Below are 26,466 nucleotides of genomic sequence, written 5' to 3' on the forward strand. Positions count from 1 at the left end.
TTGTAACTCACCAGGGCAGCCCTGGTTAGGCTGTCTATTCTCTTAGAGTTCTTCTACAATTATCTCACGTTCTCCTCTTTTTCTAGCAATGTTCATTTTATCTTATGTGAACAAACTTTTTCCAAGGAAAGAGACTAAGCCATAATCATTCTGATGTGTTCCAAGATCTTTTAATTAATTCAAAATCTGATAAATGAAGCAAAAAGATAGAGACAAATAGAGCACAGAAATGGCGGTGGAATAATCTGAACTGAAGCCCGATGTACAGGGAAGGACACTAGGTCACTGCCAAGGAGCTCAGCACAGCTGCGGCCACCTCACAATGTCTCCTTTTTAAGGGTCTACTTGATTTTTATTTGTGTATGTGTGTGCACACCTCATGTGTATGTCGGTGTCCCCAGAGGCCAGGAGAGGGCATCAGATCCCCTGCAGTTACAGGTAGCTGTAAGCCAATCAATGCAAACCACACTCGGGCCCTCTGGAAGCACAGCAAGTGCTCCTGGCTGCTGAGACATCTGCCCAACCCCTAACAATATTTCTAAAACCAAGACAAGCAGCTAAGACAGCCCTACACCACACACATACATCTCAGAACACAACAGGAGTGGTTTCTCTAAGGCTCTGTACATGTGTGTCCAGGATTAGTGAAGACACAGTTGCCATGGGAGGACAACTAGAGCAGGACATCTAACACAGGAGTTACTCTGGAGCCTGAGGAGGAACCACAGACAGTGAGCACAAATAGTACTATGAATTTCTGAGAGTGCTCATTGAAAAGACAGAAAATCGATTTAAAGAAAAATCATATCTCTAATCAAGAATTAAATAATTAAAATACTATGAATAAAAACAATTTAAAAGAAGGATATTGTTTAAATCAGTATCTTCCTATTTCTGATAAGAGACCAAATTTTTCTTTGTTTCACATCTACAGCAGATCAACATCTTGAAAGATAAAATAAAAATGGGGGCAGGGAGTATAGGGCCATGTAGAAACTGTACTTAACATGCTCAAGGTAGGCTTGGGTTCAATGCCCAGCAGCAAAGTCAATAAACAAGCAGGCAAACAAATGAACCTCAAATTATTAAAACATGATCTCTGAATGCTGCAAGGACGATGAACTGAAATAGTAAGTCTCCCCCATATTGTTTCTTATTCCCTCACAGACTGGCAATGAAGCCCAGAGGTGATGCTGTGAGAACTGATTGAAATGACTTAGAATGAGAAGAGAAGGGTCAGTTGTACCTTCTTAAAGTTCAGTTAAAGGCTCTCTCTGACAAAATATAAGGGTTCTTTATATAGGAAAAGAATGATTGCTGCCTTCCCTTGTGAAATAATAAAGGGCTTACTGTTCAGATTTCCCTAGTTTGTCCTCTACTTGATCAGAGGTAAATAAAGCAAAACTAAATGAGCACATATGTGTGTGATCACAGGAACAAATTAGTCAGAGTTTTGTTTGTTTTTTTTTTGAGATAGGGTTTCTCTGTGTAGTCCTGGCTGTCCTGGAATTCACACTGTAGACCAGGCTGGCCTCGAACTCAGAAGTCTGCCTGCCTCCCTAGGGCTGGGATTTAAGGTAGGTACCACCACTGCCTGGAGGATTATTCAGATTTTGTTAAAGATTCTTTTTAAGATTCTATTAGACTAAACAAAGTTACTTTTTAAATACTTAAGTAGAACAAACAAAAATGTCAGTAAGTACTAGAAAGTAAGACTTTGGGCTCACAGTACACTTCAGAAAAATCTACAACTGGGGTCTTAAATATTTTGAAAACAATTTGTTTATAAAATACCATTGCAGAAATGAAAAATAGTCAGTAAGTAGACAAAAAAGACCAGAAAAGAGCCTTGACGGTACGACCACAAGCTGAATGCAGTGAGGTTTACAAGGAATTAAAAGGATATGCTTTGGTTCCTTTAAGAGAGAGATCTTCAGTCTCATGTCTCCAGTTCCAGAGAATTTTAAATACTACTTGATTGTATTCACTGTAAAGATAAAGAGAACATATATCAGCATTGAGAACTATGCTCATGAGCACATAGGCACATGTACACACGCATGCATGTATGCACAACATGCACACACCTACACCCTTTGAATCCCAAGAAACACAACAGGACCCTCACTCAGTTCCTCTAATGTAAATACATGGACAGAGGTGGAAAAGTCAGTCTGCCAATAAGGAGAACTGATGGTGCTGTGGCTTGAGCGCCCAGGATTTGCTATAGCATGCCTGTAACAGGCCTACTAGTTCAGAACACCACCAATGTGTGAGCATATACAATAAGTAAATGAATTCTTAAAAAACAAACAAACAAAAACTTTCTAAAGGCTGTCCTGGGACCAAATCAAAAGATGTGGCAAACCACATTTAAGGCACATTTTTAAGTGCCTTAAATCTATAATCTACATGAAAACAATCCGGTATTACCAATGTGTGTGTCTCAGTCTAGGGCTAACAATCTATTGGGGGGAGGGGGGGAACTGCCCAACAGCTTCAGCTAACAGTGAAAAACAACTGAACTGCTTAAAGACAAGGTGATAAACTGCTTTAAAAGTTATGCAAACTGGGTGTGGTGGTGCTGCTACTTGAAAGAATGAGGCAAGGTTGTTTAAACCAATGAACCAGACCAACATGGGCAGCATAATGAAACCCCACCTCAAAAAAACCTTTTTGAAGTTGAGCACAAAATCGCAGGGTATTATAGTACACACCTTTAATCTTACTACTTGGGAAACAGAGGCAAGTGGACCTCAGTGATTCAAGGCAGAAAAATGGTTTACATTTACATTTTGAGCAGTATCACTAGACAATATAGGAAAAAAAAAATCAAGTGAGAATATAACTAAAAGGGGTAAAAAATCTCTACAGTGTCTAAAATTCCAGGGAACTCCATCAAAGGAGGTGCTCAGCAGAGATTTTTAAAAAGAACCATTGGGGCTCACTGAGGTCACTTCTCAGTCCCTGAGCTCAGGAAGTCTCCTGGGTAAGCAAAGTGTACAGCACTCTCTACTTCTCTCTTTGGGTGATTTCTCTTAAACCTTAAAAGTATAAAACTGTATGTGGCACGGACAGGGATGAATGTGATTCACTTCAGGTACACTTCCTAGATTCATTTTTGACATTAAGGAGCTCCCGAGCTTTCTCAAAACTCCTTCCTCCTTTCCATCAGACCCTTTTCAGGATTAACTAGTGTTACCCCAAAGTGTCCACCATAGCCAAATTAATTAAAGCAAGTTTTTTCACTCATGTACACAGGCTGCCTCCCCCTAAAGACAGGGTTCAAGAGATCAGCACTGAACATGGGAACGTTAAGGGCTTTTATAGCTCAGGGATAGCCGGTTTGCAAATGGGGGACTTGGTGAGAACAGTAGGAAGGGTTACAGAAGCAGAGTATAACAAGGCAGTCACAACAACAGGTGGTCATAAGAACCTTCTGAAACAAAAGTAGGGTTGCAAGGTGGTCATTACAACTTCTTGAAACAAAACCTGATTTTCCTTTCCTGGAACAGGCAATACAGAATCATTTGTTGTTAAAGTTTCAGATGGGGTACAGCCTGAGAAACAGACTTTAATCATAAACAGGAATGAGCCCACTTTGTCTTTACTATAAGATGGCTTTTGAGCCTAAGGTGGAGGTAGTCTGGTTCATCATTAGAAGGAAGAGGGTAAACAATACTTTATAAAGACCTGATTCAACACAATTATTCAAATTTATTAAACATTTTTAAAGATTTTATTTATTTATTTATTTATTTATTTATTTTATATATGATGAGTACACTGTAGCTGTTGTCAGACACACCAGAAGAGGGCATCAGATCCTGTTATAGATGGTTGTGAGCCACCATGTGATTGCTGGAAATTGAACTCAGGACCTATAAAAAAGTAGTCAGTGCTCTCAACTGCTGAGCCATCTCTCCAGCCCTTTATTAAAATGTTTAAAAGTACAAAAAATTACAGAATTCTTGCTGCTTCTGCAATTGACAAACCATAGATAGGATATTTATATATTTATACTACTAACTACAACTTGAAACCTAATATTTAGAATGATGAAATACAATTACATCTCTAATGGTTTAGATTCTTCCTCACAAAAAACCATAATCAAACTTTATATAGTAAGAGCAGTACATTCTTGTTAATGGTTTACCAGCCATTCAGAAATAGTGATGCCAAAGAGTTAGGGCAAGAAAGCAACAACCTAACACAAGAAAGATTCTCCCTGGCTTAGAGTTTTTCCATTTAGCGGAAATTATCTGTATGAATGACACAGAAATGTTGATACAGTATTTTTTTGTGTGTGTTTATATTCAAAATCTTTTATTGGATATTATATTTACATTTCAGATTTTAATTCCCTTACCCCATTCCCCCCCACCACCCAGGAACCTCCTATCCCATCCATCCCCCCTCCTCCTGCTTCTATGAGGATGTGTCCCCACCAACCCCCCACCCCACTGCCATTTCCCCACAAGGCCATCCTCCCCTACATATATAGATGGAGTCATGGGTCCCTCCCTATCTGCTCCCAGGCTGGTGGTTTAGACCCTGGGGAGCTCTGGTTGGTTGGTACTGTTGCTCTCCTCATGGGGCCACAAACCCTTTCAGCTCCTTCAGTCTTTTAACTTCTCCATTGGGAAACCCTTGATCAGATCAGTGGTTAGCTGTGAGCATCTGCCTCTGAATATGTCAGACTCCAGCAGACCTCTAAGGAGACAGCTATATCAGGCTCTTGTCAGCATGCACTTCCTGACATCCACATCAGTGTCTACCTTTGGTGACTGCACATGGGATGGATACCCAGGTGGAATGGTCTCCAGACGGCCCCTCCTTCAGTTTCTGTCCCACACTTTATCTCCATATTTGCTCCCTTGAGTATTTTGTTACTCCTTCTAAGAAGGACCAAAGCACCCACACTTTGGTCTTCCTTTTTCATAAGCTTCATGTGGTCTGTGAGTTGAATCTTGGCTATTTCAAGCTTTTGGGCTAATATCCACTTATCAGTGAGTAAATACCACGTGTGTTGTGATTGGGTTACCTCACTCAGGATGATATTTTCTAGTTTCATCCATTTACCTAAGAATTTCTCGAATTCATTATTTTTAATAGCTGAGTAATACTCCATTGTGTAAATGTACCACAGTTTTTGTGTCCATTCCTCTGTTGAAGGACATCTGGGCTCTTTCCAGCTTCTGGCTATTATAAATAAGGCTGCTATGAACATAGTGGAGCATGTGTCCTTGTTATATGTTGGAGCATCTTCTGGGTATATGCCCAGGAGTGGTATAGCTGGATCCTCAGGTAATGCTATGTCCAATTTTCTGAGGAACCACCAGACTGATTTCCAGAATGGTTGTATCAGCTTGCAATCCCACCAACAATGGAGGAGTGTTCCTCTTTCTCCACATCCTTGCCAGCATCTACTATCACCTGAGCTTTTGATCTTAGCCATTCTGACTGGTGTGAGGTGGTATCTCAGGGTGGTTTTGATTTGCATTTCCCTGATGACTAAGGATATTGAGCATTTCTTTAGGTGCATCTTGGCCATTCAAGTTTCCTCAGTTGAGAATTCTTTGTTTAGCTCTGTACCCCATTTTTTAATAGGGTTATTTGGTTGTCTGGAGTCTAATTTCTTGAGTTCTTTGTATATATTGGATATTAACCCTCTATCGGATGTGGGATTGGTAATGATCAAAATAAAATTTAAAAAAAATGTTTTTCTCACATAGCCTATCTGAAGAAGTGCAGAACAGCCTGAATGCTACAGTGAGGTATTTGTATCTGCCCACGTGGGATGGCTAATTTTAATTGTCAACTAGGCTGGAATAAGGAAAACCAGGGCATCAATGGGACACACCTAAAGCTGTATCTGTGATGATGTTTCCAGAGGTTTTGCTGAGGAAGAAAGTTCAGCCCTGAACGTAGGCTTGCAACACCTTCTTGTGGCCTGGATCCCAGACTAATTAAAAAAAAAAAAAAAAGTTGGGAAAAGAGCAAGACATCTGAGTACTGTCTCCTCTTTCTGTTTCCTGATCCATAGTGCAACAAAGCTGCTCTGCAGTCAGTGTCTTCCTGACTGTGATGAAACACATTCTTTTAGTATGTGAAGGATCTGACCAAGCAATGCTATTTCAGGAGTGGGTAGGGAAGGATCTGACCAACCAACAGTGTCTGGGTAGTAAGGAAGGGAGGTAGCAAGAATTTCCAGAACGCATTGTGAAGCTTTACACACGAAACAGAGAACAGCAAGAGCAATGCTTGTTTTTATTATGCTAAATATCATTTATAATTTGCTGTTGGTCTATTATGGGTCAACATTTATAAGGCCTGAGGGGGGAAAAATTTGTTTTGCAAAACATGACACGTAGGTATGGTGGACAAGCTTATAACCCCAGCAAAAACAAATAAATTAAAATGAAAACAAGATAGCTTGTTTGTTTATATGTTTTTGAGACAGGGCCTCACTATGTAGCTTTCCCAGAATTCACTATGTAGACCAAGCTAGTCTCTAACTCACAAATATCCACCTGCCTCGACCTCCTGAGTGCTGGAATTAAAGGCAATTGTCATCATGCCCAGCTAGGAGTGCATTTTCTATTATCCAGGTAGACAAATGAATGTGCCCAGAATCCAGTGCTGGCATAGAGATAAATAATTTTATATCTGTCAAAGAGCAGGTAAATGTCCTACGTTTGGAAAATTCCCCACTTTGAGTTTTATTATAAAAGAAGACATTCCACTTAAAAAAGAAAAAAGGAAAAAAAAAACGAGAAAAAAATCTATTTCCTTTCCAGTTCTTCTTATAGCAGAGACACGGATACATTGACTAAAACGCTATACATATTTTATTTTTTAATTAGAAAGTATATGTATAGCTAAAATGCTATGTATAGCTAAAATTCTATACATACTTTATTTTTGAATTAGAAGGTACTAACTCAAAGCCATTACAAAAGAAATATACTCTAGGAAGGACTCCTAGTTGAAGAATTTACTATATTTATATAAGATACATAGATATATGTTCATTAGAATCATGTATGGTACAATTTGAGGGTCTTTAATCCAAAAATCTTAAATCCAAAAAAGCTCCAAATCCAAGTGTCACCAAAACACCAATAGAAAAGTCCATACCTGCTTTCATATGACAAACCAGTGAGAACAGGGATGCTCGAAAAATCAGTGTATGAAATTCCTTTAGCCTATACTATGATGTATATAAATAACAAACTTTATGGTCAGACTGGGTACCATGTACATGGTATCTCATGTATAGATACAAATATTCCAGAATCTGAAAAAAAAAAAAAATCCAAAACACTTCTGATCCCACACATTTTAGATTAGGGATACTTATCCAATATTATCAAAAAGTGGAATTTGGGACTAGCAAGAGAGCTAAGGGGTCTGGGCAGTGATGGCACATGCCTTTAATCCCAATACTTGGGAGGAAGAGGCAGGTGGATCTCTGAGACAGCCAGGGCAACAGAGAAATCTTGTCCCAGAAAAAAAGAAAAAGATGGCAAAAGGATAAAGGTACCTGCTGCCAAATCTAATGAGCTGAGTACAGTCCTGGAAATGGCTCAGGGCTTTTAACCTCAAACCCCACTACTAATGACATCCCTTCTCCAGCAAGGCTGTACCATCTAAACTTCTCCAAACAGCACCACCAACTGGGGACCAATTGTTCAAATTCCCAAGACTATGGAGAACATTCCTCATTTCAAACCAACACACATGGCAAATTCATATTCTCTCTCTCTCTGTCTCTCTCTCCTCTTTCTCTCTTTTTTTTTTTCTCTCTCTCTCAACACAGCACATATACACACATACATCAAATGTGAAAGTTTGGCATTTAAAGTTCTTTTATAGCACTTCAATAAAAAGAAATATAAGTTCTATCAGAGCTGTTAGCAAACTAAATTTAAGGTCCATTGTATAGCTGAAAAGGAAAATAGGGGCTCACTATATCCTAGAAAAGACTAAGACATTTGACCACCAAAGGCAACAAGCTTATGCATGATAGTATAGCTCAATTAGTAAGGACCTCCAACCCTCACCTCTGCCTAATTCCTCTAAGTGATTGCTAAAATAAGCTAAATAATACGCATTTGTTCTCTCTGCTTTCTACTTTCGGTTCATGATATGAGCTCTGAGCTTCCTGTTCCTACTAACCACGCCTACTGCCTACTGCCTTGCTGGCTCTAACCCTCTAGGGCTGTCAGCCAAAATAAACCCTTCTATAAGTTACATTGATCATTGTAGTATGTATATTTCCTTACAATTCTACCCATGATAAATATCTACACTCCAATATTACCTTTTTGAGACACAGTATCATGTAGCCCAAGCTAGCCTCAATCTGGCAGTATAGCTGATGACCTTGAACTTCTGATTTTCCTTCCTTAAGCTTACAAGTACTACGATTAAATTATGTACCAATAAGCCCAGTTTTCAATGTTTTCTTTATTTATTTTTTTTTAATTTGGGGTTGGCAAGATGGTTCAGCAGTTAAGAGCATTTACTGCTCTTGCAGAGATTTGGTTCCCTGTATCCACATGTAGCTCCCAACCATTTATAATTCCAGTCCTAGGGGAAGTGACACCCTGTTTTTGCCTTCTCAGACACTGCATGTACAAGGAATACACACATACATACAATCAAAACACCCATAACACCCATAAAAAAATAATAGGATAAAATTGGAATAGGACAACTTTTAGGAGTCAGTTCCTGGGGTAAACCATATGTCATTTGGCTGGCATTGAAATAATTTTAACCTAAAAACTATCTCTCTGACCTCAAGATTATTATTACTGTAATTAATTAATTAATTAATTAATTAATTGTGTGTGAGTACAGCGGCACAACTTGCAGAAGCTGATTGGGTCTCTCCTGCTGCCATGTACCATGTGCCATCTTGCTAGCCCCCATGTCATTTTTAATGGCTTTTACAACTTTTTTGCAGGGTGTTCAATTAATTTAAGCAAAGTACTAATTCACTAGTCTAAAAATATATATTAGATAGTGAGGGAGGTTGAGGGGATGGCTCAGTGGGTAAAGTGACTGTCGTGCAAGCATGGGGACTTGTGTTTGGATCCCTAGCACCCATGAAAAAACCCACATGTGTTTGTAACACTAGCACAGGAGATAGATATATGCAGAACCCCAGAACTGCCAGGTGGTCCAGCCAATTGGTAAGTTCTGAGTTCAGTGAGAAACCCTGTCTCAAAAACTAACACACTGAGCTGGAGAGATGACTCAGAGGTTGAGAGCGGTCGCTCTTCCAGAGGTCTTGAGTTCAATTCCAGCAACCACATGGTTGCTCACAACCATCTGTAATGAGGTCTGGTGCTCTCTTCTGGCATGCAAGCATATATGCTCACAGAACACTGTGTACATAATAAATAAGTCTTTAAAACGAAAAAAAACGAACATAGAAAACGACAGAAGACACCTGATATCTACCTCCAGCTTCAACATAGGCATGAGCACCTGCACACATGTACATACAAACATATATACCACCCATAAATACCAGTGATCTTTAATTCAACTAAAATTGAAGAATCATATTGCACCAACAAAACATAACGCTACAGATTATTTTTCAAATAGTGTATTTCTATAGAAAGATAACTATAATATACAAAAGAAGAGCAAGGTGTATAGCAGTATTATATAACTTAGGGATAGAAAGATGGCTCATCGGGTAAACAAACCTGTTACACAAGCCTGATAACCTGAGTTCAATCCCCAGAACCACCTAAAGGCTCAGGAAGGAGGGAATTGACTCCACAAAGTTGTTCTCTGATCTCCACATGTGTGCCATAGTACATGCCTATACACACCTCATGTACATAGATTACAAAAATGTTTATAAAATATAATTCAATCCCTTGTGTGCAAATGAAAAATGATATGTAAGTTGGCAGGTACTAAAACACTTCCCTGGGGAGATATACAAGACATTTAGTGATGTGTAAGAGGAAGGACCTAATGATATGTGATCATTATTCTCTCCCCTTTTTTGGGAACAAGGCATGTGCTCTGCAACTACACTATGCCCTACCCCTATACTGTTTGACATTTTTAATCATACTCAGTAATATAATAAATCAGACTGGCCTTGAACTCACAGAGATGCAGATGCTTCTGCCTCCCAAGTGCAAGAAGGCCTGGAGCAGCACACTCAGATTTCTTTTGTTTTCCTGAGACAGAATCTCATAGTCCAGGCTAATCTTAAACTAGTTGTGTAAAATAATCATGAATTTATTATACTCCTGCCTTTTCCACCTGAGTGCTGGCAATACAGTAGTATGCTGTCCATAATGAGTCTTATGCAGTGCGGAGATTCAAATCCAGGGCCTCTTTAAGCTCTTTGCCAACCACGCCAACATCCCCAATCCCTAAATGCCTGATTTCATCATGTTCAGATTCAGACTTAAGTCTATTCTATAGCTGTTGGTTATATTTCTTCTTCCTTATGCAACTTAGTTTATAGCTGTTATAAAAATGTTTGTACTGCCAGGCATGATGATGCTTGCCTCTAATTCCAGAAATCAGTAGATAATAGGAATTCAAAGCAAGGTCAGTCTGAGTGAGCTATATAAGGCCCTGTTTCAAAAGGAAGGAAGAGAGGGAGGAAGGGAAGGAGGAAGGGAGGGAAGGAAAAAGAAAGGGAGGAAAAGAGGGAGGGAGGAGGGAGGGAAGAAGGAAGGAAGGAAAGAAGGAAGGGAAGGAAGAAGGAAGGGAGGGAAGAAGGAAGATGTTTATTCTAAAAGGGCCTCAAATTAAATTTCAGTTCTTGTTAAGAATTCTTTTCCTTCTCCTCATTCTTCATTAAAAAAAAGAAAATGCAATCTCACTGTATAGCACTGGCTCCAAATCACCACGTAGCCTAGGTTATTCTAAAACATGGCAAACCTCCTGTCTCATCTCCCAAACTACACACAGCTTGTAGCTATATTCTTAACTTGCCTTTCAAGATCCTTCATAAATCAAAATTTGATATAGTATTATTGATATTAGCACATACTTTAAATATGCCATCCCATAGCAATATCAAATACTTATGCATACTAGATGAACAATTACAAACAATGGAGCTAGACCTTATCTGTTGATTTTTATAAACAAACATTCCCAGAGACACTTGATGAGTAAACTGCCCAATTATACACCCAGAGAAATAATGGGATTTAGGGTTGTTTTCTAATTTTTAATTAATTAACGTGTATATGTGAGTGCCTGCATGTGTGTGTGTGTGTGCCTGGCACCACTGTTATGCAGAAAAGGGTGTCAGGTCCCCTGGACTGGAGTTACTGGCAGGTGTGACGTGCTCAGTATGGGTGCTGGGAACCAAATCCAGGTTATCTGCAAGAGCAGCAGTGGTCCTCAGTGCTGAGCCATTTCTCCAGCCTCCCTACTTCTACTTATAACATTCTACTAGCACATACACCTTTCCATATGGTCTAGTCTGCCTTTTCATTACATTTATTTTACATGTATGAGTATCTCTGCATGTGTAGCACATGCATGTCTCCCTCCTGAAGCCAGAAGAAGGCACTGAGTCCCCTGGAACTGGAGTTACAGATAGTTGTGAGCCATCATGTGGGTGCTGGGAACAGAACCTGGGCCCTCTGCAACAGCAGTAAGCACTTTTAACCACTGAACCATCTCCCCTAAAGCACTCTACTTTTTTCACAGTAGGTATCTTTCCATTCAGCTTTGTTGTTTGTTTTTTAAAACCCCTGAAAATACAAAATACTCCAAAAGCCCCTAAAAAAAAATCCCTTTATCCTCTTGGTATTCCTATTAGTCTTCCACACCCCTCCAAAAAAAAAAAAAAAAAAAAAAAAATTCACTGAGCTTTATGGTGACATTTGTTTTAAGAAGACAATTTATTTACAACCATAAACATAAAGGTACATTATCTTAGCGGATGCTTATTCAAACCACACCAATCTCCAAACTCCGCCAGACTCTGACACTTGTAGTCCTCTCCAGCACTTCCTGGGAATCATTAAACCTAAGTTTTATGCATCGAAGAGCCATAATACATTTTAGAACAACAATGTAAATTCATTCATTAAACAGGTTTATTGGCACTCTAATATGGCAGACCCTAAGTAGGTAGAGGAAACAAGGAGAGAGAATGGCTAGCAGCTCTCAATTTAAAAGTTGCTGTATAAATACTTACTGGGGGCGGCCAAATTCATCAGTGGTTCTTTAACATTATGGAGGATGAGTGATTCAGACCTTTTTTTTCAAAACTATAGGAAAACTAACCATCCAGGAAAACTAAGCCTAAACACACAAAACTTAGTATACAATTTTCAGAGAATTAAAAACTCAACTGTAGTTATCCTCAAATTCAGGTTACACGTCCATTAAGAAAACTAAATTGCCCAGGAGTAGGACTCGCCACATCTATTTAACAATCCTGGTTATTCCTTTCACTGTGTAATGCACACAAATGCTACTTATGAACTAACTCCCCCATAACGGTAACTAGTTATCACCAGCGAATTGTTTCTCCCATTAGGAGCCCTGTTGGCCAAATGGTTATTTATATACAAAACGTTTCACTAGTGTCAATAACGCAAAACAGTTCAAAAATCACTGTTATTCATAAATGGACTACAAGATTACTCAGTAATCCCGGTATCCTCTCTTTGCCTGTAAACTCCACATCCCAAGATCAACACCCAGAGAGCCCCGCTGGCTGGAAGAAGATGGGAAATAATTAGGCAACTCCGCAAAGCCCATCCATCAAACCAAGAGAAGGGAGGTCTCAATGACCGCTACAGCTTCCAAACCCTTTCTTCTAAGGCTCTGGAGGTGATGAAATTTACCTCAAGTTCCAGGAAAGCGTTGGCGACTGCTCTCAGAGCTCAGACCAGTTACCAAATAGCCTCCCGACCTTTCCGTCACCATAGTGATTTCTAAGCGCTGTGAGCGTTCCCCCTGCCATGTTCCCGCGATACTTGCCAGGTGCCAGTCACCCGAGCAGGCTCTTGACCCCGCCCCTAACCGAGCCCGCCCTCTCACTGGAAGGTGTTATTGGGCAACTGGGCCCCGCCTACAGCTGTGGGCGGGACCCTGCTTGGTATTTTTTCTTCTTTTTCAAATTTCGTCAGTTTTTCAAATGCTGTCGTTCTAAAAGTGCGAAAGGCTGTAGTCTCCACGACTCTATTTCTGTTAAAGAACAAAGAAAAGACTTAGCCCGCCGGGCTCTCCCTTCCCAGTCGAAACTTCCCCCTCACGCCTCTCGCCAGGATAGAGCCCGCGCATGCGCTCGAACGGCCCGAAGATGGCGGTGGGAATCGCCGCACTTTTTTTCAAATTCGCGGGTCCCAGAAACCATTGCGCGCATTTGTAACGAATTTCCGTTCGAGTTTGGATTTTAGGCGCCATTTTCGAGTGAAGGACCCGGAGCCGAAACACCGGTAGGAGCGAGGCAGGGGGTCGGCTGTCCCACGATCTCAGCCCTGCTCGGATTGGACCTACCGACAGGTGAAGTACTTCTTTTCTAGATGAGGTTGTCACATTCTTCCTCCCTGTCCCGCGGGCGCCGGGAACACAGAGGCCTGGAGCCGGAGCGGCCAAGTGCGGCGGAGGCGGCTCGGGGAGCTCCGTTGCCTGTCACCCCTCCCCCTCGGGCGGCGGCTCCAGCGCCTCTTCCTGGGGGAGGCTGCGAGCCTGTCTCGGCCAGGGCGTCCTCCCTCCCCCAGGCCGGTCCGTCCCGTCTCCCTAGGGGACTGCAGTCTCACTCAGCCTCTCCTGGGGACTTGGCACGGCTTATACCGTCCATCGGGACTCCGCCCCGGACCCGGGAGGGATAGACCCCTACTATCCCGGAAAATGACCCAACCCGAGCAGACGCTGCCAGAGCCCAATTTAGCAGTGTATGGCGGGTGACTCCGGCTCCGGCCATCCCCTCCGCTGGGGCGGTGAGGAGAAGTGACCTCGACTCCTCCGGCCGTCCGGGCATCAGGACCTAAATGGCGGGGGGAAGGGAGGGAGTGACAAGTCGCCCGGGCGGGCGCCGCTGCTCTGGAGAGTAGCCACGCAGACCCGAAGCTGGACGAACTTCTCTCTCCGATTCCAAGCGCATTCACTCTCCAGCCCCGACGGCAGGAGACTGTCAGTAGATGTCCTTCTCTTGAGAGATGGCTCCGCGGGGCCGGGTGGCCTTGAGCGCGTTTGCAGGCGCGGCTAGGTTTTCCCACTTACCTGGGGCGTGGGAAAACCCGCCCCGTCGGGTTGCCACCGCCGTGTTCCTAGTGGCCACTTTCCTCGGGACCCGCTACCTGCTAGCCGCGTCGACGTACGCGGTGGCGGGTGGGTCCTGGGCGGAGCCCGTCCTGCTGCTGCGGGGCCTGGGCGACGAGCTGCGGACCGACCTGACTCCAGACTCTCTCCTGCCGCAGCCACCATGCGGCGTAAGGGCACCAAGACCTCCACTGCCTGCCATCAGGAGGAAGGGCCGCCGCCCTCCCAGGACGATGCCCACAACGAAGGGGAGATGGAGCAACCGGACGGCGGAGCGGACAGCGCCGCAGCTGCAGGTGAGTGGCTGGCCAGGATCGGGGTGCGTCGCAAGCCAGTGGAAACCCACTGAGGTTGGCGAGGCGCAGGCGACAGGTTGACTTTGGAAGCTCCGGAAAGCCATTCTGTGGTTTTCAAAGCAATTCCATGCAGTTTGCTGTAACGGTTCTGGAAGGGATGAGGATGGGTGCAAAACTTAAGTGTTAATTTCTGTGTTTTGGAGTAGCACTGACATCTTTCTCGTATTTCCGCTGAAAGCGGCATGGTCAGCCCTAAATTGCTGAGCGCCTCCGCGCCCATAGACTGGACTGTATGTGATATGGAGTTGCTTGACTCACCATTTACTGTTGGATTGCTTTTTGGGGTGAAATACTAATTTTTACTTTATAAAGGGTGTCTGTGTTGGGTATATATATGTACATGAGTGCAGGTGCCCGTGGAGGGCGTGAACCTCTAGTTATAGGCAGTCTCGAGCCTCCCATTGTGGATGCTGCGAACCAAACTTGGGTCCTAGGCCCGTTAGATTGCCTTTAAAGAGAACGTATAATTCGAGAGCTCGAAGCATTCTAAGTGTAGGAATTAAGAGCTACTGTGAAATTCCTGTGACCATGTTACTGAAGTTTGTGAGTTTCTTAAGTGCTGAACCATGTAGCGAGTTGGATTTTCGATTGTTAGAGTTGCATCTCCTGTTTCAGGCGTCGGGGAATCCGTTTGTTGCAAGGTTTTTCTTTATCGTACAGTACTTTTGACTCCTCTAATAAATACAGTGTAGTTGTACCAGATTTTATGACAGTTCTGATTTCTTTCACAAATTTTATTTTTATAAAAGTAATCTGAAGGATTATCAATCCCCATGAGTTTAGGATGTTGGTATGGAAGATAACTTCCTAGGTTTCATAAGTAACATTCTTCCATTATGTTCTGTAAATGCTAGCAGGCAACTGACTTCCAACTAATTACACTAATGTAGGCTTTCCCCTCTTTGCTTTTCCGTTAACCTAGAGACTCCAGGTGAGGAGCTTGATAACAGAAGTTTAGAAGAGATTTTGAATAGTATTCCTCCACCCCCACCTCCAGCAATGGCCAGTGAAGCTGGAGCTCCTCGTCTTATGATAACTCATATTGTAAACCAAAACTTCAAGTCTTATGCTGGAGAGAAAATTCTGGGACCTTTCCATAAGGTATTTGCCTACTTAAATAACTTGTAATGCATCTTTATTACAAGATATTTCAGTTTTCTAACGGTCCTGACGATTTACACACAAAGAAATATATACTCTTAGATGCACAGACAGTATGTTGCCTATGATTTCAACAACAGGAATTAGTTTTGCTTTATCTGTTATCTTTGGTATATCTTTAGCAATTATGTTTGCATATTGAATGGACTCTGTTTTTCTTAGAAGGGAATGTTTTCTGATTGACTGTACTAATGATAATGAGTTCTGTAAAATGTTGGGATTAGAATTTTAATATGGTTTGATTTAAGATGGTAAAGCTTGTGCTGGAGAAGAAGAACATGATGTAAAAAAAAAAAACTCAAATTGGGGTTTTGGAGTGCATACTTTTTCTTTAGATCACTAGCTCACTCCTGTTCTCGGAGTGCTTTCCTTTTCTTAATAAACTGCTTTTATTTATAATGAGAAAGAGCCAAAAAGTATTTATCTTCTAATAATGAAAATTTTGAAATACCTTTAAATTTTGCTATAAATTAAGTTATGGAGTAGTTTAAATTAGTATAAGTGTGACTTTAAATTTTTTAAAAATTTGCTTTTATGCAGCGCTTTTCCTGTATCATTGGACCAAATGGCAGTGGAAAATCCAATGTTATTGATTCCATGCTTTTTGTGTTTGGCTATCGAGCACAAAAAATAAGGTCTAAAAAGTTGTCAGTACTAATACATAATTCTGATGAACACAAGGATATTCAAAGTTGTACTGTAGAAGTTCATTTTCAAAAGATAATTGATAAGGTAAGATTATTTTCTGTTTGCTACTTCAAAGCAAGAAAAGGAAACATGCCACATTTTGTTATTGTAGACCTGAATTGTTCTTTATTTTACATTTGTGTGTAATTAAAGCAAAAGAAATGTTTTTTGCTTCTGTGTCCATATTTACTTCAACTTTTTGGAAAAAGACTGATTTAGAGGACCCTGAGTGCTAACTAAGCATTTATTCACTATAAATATGGGCTTCATTTTAAAAGTTATACATTTTTTTTTTTTTTTGCTTTAGGATAAACATTTTAATTTTTAAAATGTAATAATTGACTCTAAAATGTAATAATTAGTAGCTGTGTGTGAGAGAGATATGAAATTTTCTAAGGTCTAAACTACCAAGCTTTTTTTGAAATGGTAGGAGACAGGCATCTGTTTAATTATTAGCTTAGAAAATCCATGATTCAAAAAGCAACTGGAAAGAACCTTAAAAAATGAATGCACATGATAAAGTAACAGATGATTGGATGCTGGTGGAGGTGATTTAAATATAAAGAAATTTAATTACACAGAAGCATCTCTCATAATTTTGCTTCTGAGTTCATTCTGTTGTACATGAGTTAGAAAATAGATTGCCAGTAAGTCAGATATTATTCCAATACCTGTTGTTTGATTCATCTAAAATTGAATATGACACAGAGCCTTTAAGTATAAATGAACTTTAACTCAAAAATAGATTTATAGTTTGATTTCCTTTATTAGGGATATAATTGTGAATTCTTATGATTTGTTTTACTTTCAGTTAATGATAGGAGATGGTGTTCAGGAAAGTGCAAAAGGAATCCTGTCTTCCTGCGTGCGCGCACGCGCGCACACACACACTCTCTCACATATACACTGAGTAACCCACACCTTTACTCCCCAACATTACCACCACCAGAAAAGTATTTCCCCTTAATATTTTCCTTAAATCATTTCTTCCTGAAGCTTTTTAACCAGTCATCAAGGTTATTTAAGTAGAGTGGGTTGTTGTAGATACTCTGAGGTTCTTGTCACCTTCCTTGGCTCTTATTCAGATATATTTTCTGGTTTCTTTGAGGCTGAAGTTTTTATTTGGTTTAAACTTTTAGAAATTTTTGACAAAAAAAACCAACTTGGAGAGGTATCTAGTCCTTTGTAAAGCTAATTTATTTTTTATTCCATTTTAAAATGGTTGTCAGCTTATGGTCATACTTAATTCAGGGGAGATAAAACTAGTAATAGGTGAAAAGGACTAAAATTCGTTATATACATGTATGAATCTGTTAAAGAATACAAGAAAAAATATATTTAATCCATTGCATTAGTTTCAGTATAAAGTAAATGAAATCTGGATCAAACCTATGATTTAATACCAACAGTTTTCTGGTTCTGTTTTTCCTACAAACAGGAAGGGGATGATTATGAAGTCCTTCCTGACAGCAACTTCTATGTATCTAGAACAGCCTACAGAGATAATACTTCAGTCTATCATATAAGTGGGAAGAAGAGGACATTTAAAGATGTTGGAAATCTTCTTAGAAGCCATGGGATTGATTTAGACCATAATCGATTTTTAATCTTGCAGGTAAGTTTAGAAATTCTTCCAAGGTTCTTGTTCTTGGTTTATACTAAAGCTTGAAAGGGTGTTGTTCTGTTCGATGAGTCCTGTCTTTGGAACCTTAAAGTACTGTAGCAGCACATCATGGTTTACATGCTACAGTCAAGATGCGAATCATTATTTGCTGCTCTAGAAATTTAAGGAAATTCATTCAAGATTCTGTTGTTACCGTCACATTTGTATTATGTTTGGATATCTGACATACTTGTTCCACTCTAGCAGCACGTAAATATTGGCGTAGTGAAATCAATATTAAACACCAATATTATTGTGCTGCTTTAGTGTGACAGGGATATAGCAACTCATTTCTGTTTGTCGTTTCCCTTTAACGTTTTAGATAAAATCTTTGGATGGTCTGTCCCTTTTGTTTATTGTCATTTTTCTGACATAAAAACCATATACTTGATATCACAACAAATTTTCCTGGGTACCTGATAAAATATTTTTAACATTTATTATACTTGCATAAAGGTTTACTCATGGTAGGTTTAATTTGTTTACAGTGGCCTACTTTCTTAAACCAGTTCTATTAGTATCAACTCTTAGAGAAGTCTTTTTTAGAAGTATAAACATTAGGTTCCCGGTATTTTTTTTTTTTTAAAATTATTGTTTCTTCCCTTTTATTTATTTTTCCAATTTTGGTGTGAGTATGGAAGTAAAATTATTTTCTGCTAGTATTACAGAAGGAAAAATTTGTCTTCCTTTTTTTTTTTTTTTAATATAGCCTTGTTAGGTATTATGAAGCTTGTGTTTTAATTTGACATCATCATCTTTTTTTTTTTTTTTTTTTTTTTTTTTGTACTATCCCAAGCTACTAAGAGCATAAATAAAATTTAAAAAGAGAGATTGCTTGTTCTGCAGAGACAGCTGCTAATGCGGCATATCTCAGGCTACCTGTCTTACCTATCTTAAAGAGGGATTTCGATTTGATAGAAAAGATTTTGTTGTAGTAACTAAGTGTTCCCACGACCTTATAATTTTCACAAATTTTACATTATATTCTTAAGGGATTATGATTTGAAGCATACACAGTATAAAAGACAGATGATAATTTTCTAGAATACTCCTTAGCTATCAGAACAGTGCATTTACAGTACTTAAACCAGTATTACTTAAAAATAAATATTGAAAAAAAATCAGTTGTAGATATACATGTAAATAAGATTTGGATTTATATAGATGTAGTCTTATACCATTGTAGGTGTTTTGCTTTGTTTATTAAATGAATTGTACTGTTTTGTAGATTTCCATTTTCAGAACTTTGGCTTAATTAACTGGATAAAGAGTTGCATTCCTTTATAATCTTAAACTTAATGGTGGTAACAATTTTGCAGGGAATTATACTAATCTTTGGTTTATTCTTTGCTGTTGGTTTAATTTTATTCTGAGATCAGTTTTATGCCAGTACAAAATAGACTATATTTTAGGTCTTATTAAGTTTTTGTACAACTTACTGCTACATAATTTGCTAATCAAGGAAGCTGATAAGTAATTTCCTAAAGAAATAAGTTGTTGAGTTTATATTGAAACCTGCATCTAGAGTACTTAAGATGATTATTGGTCCTCCTAACTGAACCCTTATCTCTCAAAATTAAACGTTTCTATTCTTTCCAAAGAATACTAAGTTAAACATTCTAATTAACAAATTCAGTTTGTTTTGGTTGACCTTAAATAAGAACTTTAGCAACTAGATAGAACTCAGAATTCTATTAAATTTGAAAGTGGAAGTAGTTTCTGTGAGATTTTCTTAGCTTCTTATCAAAATCTTTAATTCTTCAACTAGTAGTAAGATTTAAAGCATGTGAAGGTAAGTGTAGTATTGTAATATTGTAGCTTTTATTTCATTCTCTCCTTGCTAACATTTGTCTCAAATGTTACCCATGGTTAGGGAGGCTAGAAAATTGAAGATAGTGTCAGCATCCAAGATACAAGTATGCAGAGGCAATGATAATGATATCATAATGTAATCTAAATTTAGGAAAAACAAATTTTTAAGATTAAAATGAACTAATTTTTAGAAATTGAAAAGGCTTTTATACTATTTATGGATTCATGTTTCTGTAAGCATCCCTAGTATCCAGATCCAAGTTTCACTCCCTATTTAAATGTGTTTCTAATGAGGCACTGTGCAAAGAGTAGTCTAAAACTGGATAAAGGCTGTTTCTTATCCTTATGGACAGGTACATGGGCATGAATACTTCAAAAGTAGTCACATAGTTGGTTGACCCTTGGTTTACATAGTTTTGTATGTTACAGGAGAGGCTTTGTGATGTTAAAGACCATTGGTCCAAACAAGAAAGGTTTTATTAGCCTGTTATGTTTCATAGGTACTAGATTTTACTGGTTTGCTCCATTAGTTGATGATTTTGTTCCATTTGGGTTAGAGAAATGATAATCCTATGCTTCTGTTACCCTTCAAAGTTACATTAATAAATTGCTGTGTTGAAAGTGGTTTTGTAAATTCCTTTAAAAGCAGAGTTTTGATTTGGTCAGTTTTTAATTCTGTATGGTTTTCGTCTCTTATAACGAAGTGAAACAAATGATTTTTGTTACTGTTTTCTACTTTGGAAAATGGGTTAACTTAGATCTGAGTTGTTTGTGTTTTTAATATACTTTTAGAGTTGGCATGACATGTAAATAAATGTATTTGTTGTAGTCTCTTAATCTGTAGAAATAAAGAAAAAAGCGAGTAAGTCTGTGACTAAATTTCAAAAGAATTTTTTTGAGTTAATATAATAAATACCTCAGTTTTCCAAAGGTATCTGATCCAGTGTCTCAGCTATGAAAACCAAGCTAGGAAGCTGCCCCTAAGCACCCAGAATAGATCCGAGAACTAACCACGAACGAGAGCATTCTCTTTTTTACTTGTATACTTTAAACAGATATTAACATTGGTAATTTGATTATTTGTCCCTTTGCTGAAAAATTAAAAGTAAAATGTACTTGAGGAAGGAAGAAGTTAACGGATAGTGCAGTAAAAGCAGGAAAGTGAAAGTTATTTAGGCAAGACAGAAAAAGCACAAGTGGTTGGAATGTTGCTCAATGGTAGTCATCTAGCAGACATGAGGCTCTTGGTTTGATAGCTAATGTATATAAGAGTTTTTCCTAAATGTACGCCTGTGTACCATGTGTATGATTGGTGCCAAGATGCTCAGAAGAAGGCATCAGAACCCCTGGAACTGGATGGTTGTGAGTCACCAGATCAGAGCTTGGAACTGAGCCTGGGTCCTTTACAAGAGCAGTTAGTGCTCTTAACTGCTGAGCCATTTCTTCAACCCCTTCCCTACCTGTATTTCAGTGAAAATAGAAGGACTTGTTTCACTTCCCTAGGGTTTGGGGTGTGTTCTGCCATCCTCTTAGATTTTTAAGCTGTAGATGCCCAGCCCCAGCACTCTCATATATGCGGGTGTATGAAGTTTTATTAGCTTTCAGGTATGACATGACAACATGAAATGTCTGTTACTGTTTGTGATTTGTAACCTTGGTACGAAAGAGTATCCCTTTTAAATTCAAATTGATGATATTTTTTTCTGGGTGGTGAGAGATATCTTTGGGGGTTACTGCTGTTAACTACAGAGGACCTGAGATTAGTTCTCAGCATCCAGTTTACAACTGCTTGTAACTCCAGCTCTGGAGGGATTCATCACCTTCTTTTGAAATCCATAGGCATCTGCACTCATGTGGGCATATAAACACACAATTTTAAAGAAATGTTTTTAATTATTTCAGAAATATACTAAGTTTACTACTTTAAAATATTTCACATGAGCTAGGTTTTTAAAAAAAACTTTTCTGTCACTCCACAGATTACACAGTAGATGGCATAAAATGGAAATAGTAGAAAGCATAGAGTAGTAGCAAGTATCTTTAACTCCGGTCCCAGAGGATCTGATAGCTTTTCTGTCCTCTGGGGCCACTGCTTATATGTGGCACATAGACATACTTGCCAACACTACAACCCATACATAAGATAATGATTTTTTTAAGCCACAGGAGTTCTTTTTTTAATTAAAGACCTAACAGTGCCTTATTCATTCACTGTCTAGTCTTTAAAGAAATGCAATAGCAGGTTGGGGTGGTAGTGCTTGAGTTTAATCCCAGCACTCAACAGGTAGAGGCAAGCAGATTTCTGTGAGTTCAAGGACAGCCTGGTCTACATAGCAGTTCCAGAACAGCAAGGGCTACAGAGAAAGACCCTGTCTCAAAGGGAAACAAAAACAGAATACAGTATAATACAATTTAAAACATTATCCCATGAGATTTGAAATAGAATTATTTTAATTTATAAATGAACTTGTCTTTAATCAGCAACTTGATTGGAGTGGGAGGAAATCAGCGCTGCATCCTTCATCTTATTTTGAAAGGAGCAGATAACAAAAGGAAACAACTACCATGCTTTCTCTCAAGCTTGATTGCTTCTTCATAACTATATACACCTTCCAAAAATTTGGGGGGCAAGAAACATGTGGTACTATCCAAATATTTTTACTTGTATTTATGGTTTCACTGGACCTCAGGTTTTGATTATTTGAAAAAGTAGACTTAATACTTTGTGGTCATTTGACTCAAATATGGGTTATTTTGGCATATTTTTTCTTATTTTATTCATTTAAAATAAACATTTAGATATTCAACATGAATTAAATAATATATTAGAATATGTGTTCTCAGTGACTAAAGTTACTACTATAATCTGAGGCTTTGGGCATACTTCAGGTTTGGATTCTGACTAAACTTAAATTGTTGATGCAAGGATTTGAAAACTGACAGGAAAGTACTCTCTGCATAAATACCTATATACTACAGAATTAGCATGCATATAGGCAGTTTGGTGTACAGTTTCACTCTGCTTGGTGGTCATGTGGTGCTGCTAGATCATCAGAGTATTGGCACTACGATACTGTATAAAACTATTAAAAAGAGCACCTGTTAGCATGGTTTGATGGTGCATACTTTGAATCCAACACTTGGTAGGCAGTGACAGAGTTCAAGGTCAAGGGCAGCGTGGACTGCTTAGAGAACCCCTGTCTTAAAAATCAACACAAAGTTCACCTGCCAGTGAGTAAATTTTAAAATGTTAGCCTAATTTTTAAGGTTCAGTTATACACTGATAAAAATTGAATCACTAAAATATCTTAGTATGTAATTCTTTTTTTTTTTTTTTTGCCACTTAGCTAAAAATAAGTCTGTTCCTGACCATCCCATCTCCCACTTACTTGCCTATTCCTTTGCTGTTACAATGCTTACAGAACAAAAGACCTACAAAATTGTCTTCACTCAAGTTAATAGGTTACCTGAAAATCAGCCATAGTGCTGCTTTGTAGGGTTTTGTTTGTTGATTTTTTTTTTCCTTTTTAAGCAAAGATTTTAATTACAGTTTAAAGTTGATTGATTGATTACAAACAGAAGATTTCCTGTATAGCATGTAACAATGCTATTTGTTGTCCCTAATCAGGGTACTTAGAGGGAAAGATAATTTCCTTTCCCATTTAAGACTCTCAGTTGAAAAAAATCAGAACACTTAGTCATCTTTTATGGAGTGGGTCCCTTGTTAAACTCATATCAGGTTTATAGAGAAATTAGATTGCTATATAGAGTGAAACTATAAGCACTCAGTCAGGTTCCTTATGCACATTCATGAAAAGATGTTTTGAAAAATTCTTTTAGAATGAAAACTAATTAGCAAATTGTTAATAATAATTGGTAGCATACCAAATTGTGCTTGACAGAAAAATTTATTTACTTAAAAACACTAGATGGGTCACCTTTGTTTATATATGTGGGTATGTATTAAATATATATTATATATTATTTTAGACTTCTTGCATAAAATATCCTTAACCTACTTGATGAGTATCCTTTAGTTGGGATTACCCTGTTCTCACTGAAGAGATTTAGCTGCTGTATGTATACAACGAGTATGAATGTGACTTTCTTAAAGGGTGAAGTTGAACAGATTGCTATGATGAAACCGAAAGGCCAGACTGAACATGATGAGGGTATGCTTGAGTATTTAGAAGATATAATTGGCTGTGGACGGCTAAATGAACCTATTAAAGTCTTGTGTCGGAGAGTTGAAATATTAAATGAACACAGAGGAGAAAAGGTAAATGAATCTTCAGTAGACATTTTTTGCTGATGAAGACTGTCTTATTAGCCAGGCAGTAGTTACACATGTTTTTAATCCCAGTACTTGGAAGGCAGCAGCAAGCAGATCTCAGATATTGAGGCCAGCCTGGTTTACAGATTGAGTTCCAGGACAGTCAGGGTTACAACAGAGAATCCCTGTCTCAAAGAGGGGTGCGGGAGTGGCGGGGAACATCTTATTAGCAGATCAACTGAATTACTAAGTTGAATACTATTGTTTTATAGTTCATACTTAACAGAACTTTTTTTTATCGAACCCTCTATTTTTTTATTAACCTTTGCATGAGATGCTTTTATTTAGTGTTTATGTTTTAAATTGATTTTACATATGAAATGTTTTAAATCTTTAATGTTTGTAGTTAAACAGAGTAAAAATGGTAGAAAAAGAGAAGGATGCACTAGAAGGAGAGAAAAACATAGCCATTGAGTTCCTTACCCTGGAAAATGAAATATTTAAGAAAACGAATCACATCTGTCAATACTACATGTAAGTACTCTGGTCAACTTTATACATGTCTAAGCAGCAAAGCCTTTTTCCCTATAATATTGTGAATGCTTACAGTTTTCTAAAGTCTTTCAGTACTCAGTTTTTAGTGTTATATTTTAAAGTGAAAGGTAGTTTATACCATTTATGAATAGTGGGAGTGGGGACACATGTTGCATGTATTTAACCCCCTCATTAAGGGCTAATATTTAGAACCTAGTAGAAATCACAGGTAGTATCAAATCTTTAAATGTACTATTTATTTTCATTTATGTCCTATAGAAGTGCCAAAATGTCACAGTTAATTCTGCCCTTTCGTGTGATTTTTCTTTTGTTTTAGTTGCTGTGCAAGGGTAGGTAAGTACTAACTCACTCAGATAGGATGGCAACTTCCTCTAGGGGGTTCCAGATCTCACACTCAGGTCATCAGGTTTGTTCTGCAAGCACTTCTAATCTCTATCTCCCTATTCTGTGGTGGGTTTTTGGTTGGTTGGTTTGGTTTGGGGTTTTTGGTGCGAATGTATGGACATGGACGTGTACATGTGTGTGCATATAAAAGCCAGAGCAAGATGTGGCTATCTTCCTCTCTCCCTCTTCACTTCATTCCCTTATATGGTCTTTACCTAAAGCAGAAGTTTACTGACCCAGCCAGGCAAGCTAGCCACAAAGCTCTTGGGATCCTCCTATTTCTGCCACTGTACCACTGTGCCCCCACCCCAGTGCTGATGTTAACATCACACTTAGCCATGCTGCTGTACAGTTTTACGTGGATGCAGGAAGTCCATACTTAGATCTTCATGCTTGAAAATCAAATGTTCTTACTGAACCATCTCCTCAGCCCCTTCTCTCATGTATGCCTTTTGCATTATTAGGAAATGCAAGAGTTACTTGAACAAAGGCATAATGATACCTTATAGTTGATCCCAATAACCAGTAAGGCTACTAAGTGACTATAAGGTTGATATATACAATGTTACTATACTGAATAAAAGGGAAGATTAATAGTGCTAGTCAGTGTGCGATTTAAAATTGCTTATTCTGTAATTTACCATTTAATATTTTCAGATGACAAGGGTAGACCACAAGAAACTGAAATCATGAAAAACAAAAACATGAGACAATGCTATACACTATTGAATTCATATGCTAGATCTAATTTATTAACTGAACTAATTTTGTTCTTAAATTCTATCTAGCCTTAAGCCAGAAGTCCTACCAATCACCCCCATAGCCCTGGCTTGCTATAAATTGATGATATTTTAGAAGCAGCTGGTTTACTAATGGCATTTTACATTCTCTGATTTTCCTCTCTAGTTATGATCTACAAAATAGAATTGCTGAAATGAAGACTCAAAAGGAAAAAATTCATGAAGATACTAAAGAAATTACTGAGAAGAGCAATGTGCTTTCCAATGAAATGAAAGCTAAGAATTCAGCTGTAAAGGATATAGAAAAGTAATAATCTCTGAGAAAGTATTGAGTATTTAAATTCAAATTTTCATGGCTACATGTAAAATTACTGCAAACACATTGAATGTAATACATTCCCTAGGAAATAGATCAGTTCTTTTAGGCACCACCACCCTGCACTGAACTCATTGTTACAATTGCCCAACTTAGATGTCATGTTGTAGGGTATGCTGTTCCTCTACTGGCCTAATAACATCCAAAGCTGAGGCACAAGCATTTTATCTGAC

At 38.6% G+C, this 26,466-nt stretch overlaps 2 protein-coding genes across 3 annotated transcripts in view; one reads left to right on the forward strand and one right to left on the reverse strand.

The window, feature by feature from the left end:
* Ift80 (intraflagellar transport 80) overlaps positions 1 to 13,007 on the reverse strand; it is a 107,761-nt gene extending 94,754 nt beyond the window's left edge. Inside the window, exons 1-2 of one of the 2 annotated variants that reach the window (XM_076932498.1) lie at positions 12,867 to 13,007; positions 1,905 to 1,987 (exon numbers count right to left, since the gene is read on the reverse strand). In XM_076932498.1, the coding sequence (XP_076788613.1) occupies positions 1,905 to 1,943 (39 nt within the window). In that variant the 5' untranslated portion in view covers positions 1,944 to 1,987; positions 12,867 to 13,007. The remainder of the gene's footprint in view (positions 1 to 1,904; positions 1,988 to 12,866) is intronic. The other variant, XM_076932499.1, reaches the window with a different exon arrangement.
* Positions 13,008 to 13,311: 304 nt separating this feature from the next.
* Smc4 (structural maintenance of chromosomes 4) overlaps positions 13,312 to 26,466 on the forward strand; it is a 29,716-nt gene continuing 16,561 nt past the window's right edge. Inside the window, exons 1-8 of the mRNA XM_034500008.2 lie at positions 13,312 to 13,527; positions 14,445 to 14,582; positions 15,565 to 15,743; positions 16,344 to 16,535; positions 17,929 to 18,105; positions 24,080 to 24,244; positions 24,645 to 24,772; positions 26,084 to 26,224. Coding sequence (XP_034355899.1) covers positions 14,450 to 14,582; positions 15,565 to 15,743; positions 16,344 to 16,535; positions 17,929 to 18,105; positions 24,080 to 24,244; positions 24,645 to 24,772; positions 26,084 to 26,224 — 1,115 coding nt within the window. The 5' untranslated portion in view covers positions 13,312 to 13,527; positions 14,445 to 14,449. The remainder of the gene's footprint in view (positions 13,528 to 14,444; positions 14,583 to 15,564; positions 15,744 to 16,343; positions 16,536 to 17,928; positions 18,106 to 24,079; positions 24,245 to 24,644; positions 24,773 to 26,083; positions 26,225 to 26,466) is intronic.

This window comes from Arvicanthis niloticus, chromosome 4 (assembly GCF_011762505.2).
Source record: "Arvicanthis niloticus isolate mArvNil1 chromosome 4, mArvNil1.pat.X, whole genome shotgun sequence".
In the NCBI taxonomy this organism is placed as follows: domain Eukaryota; kingdom Metazoa; phylum Chordata; class Mammalia; order Rodentia; family Muridae; genus Arvicanthis; species Arvicanthis niloticus.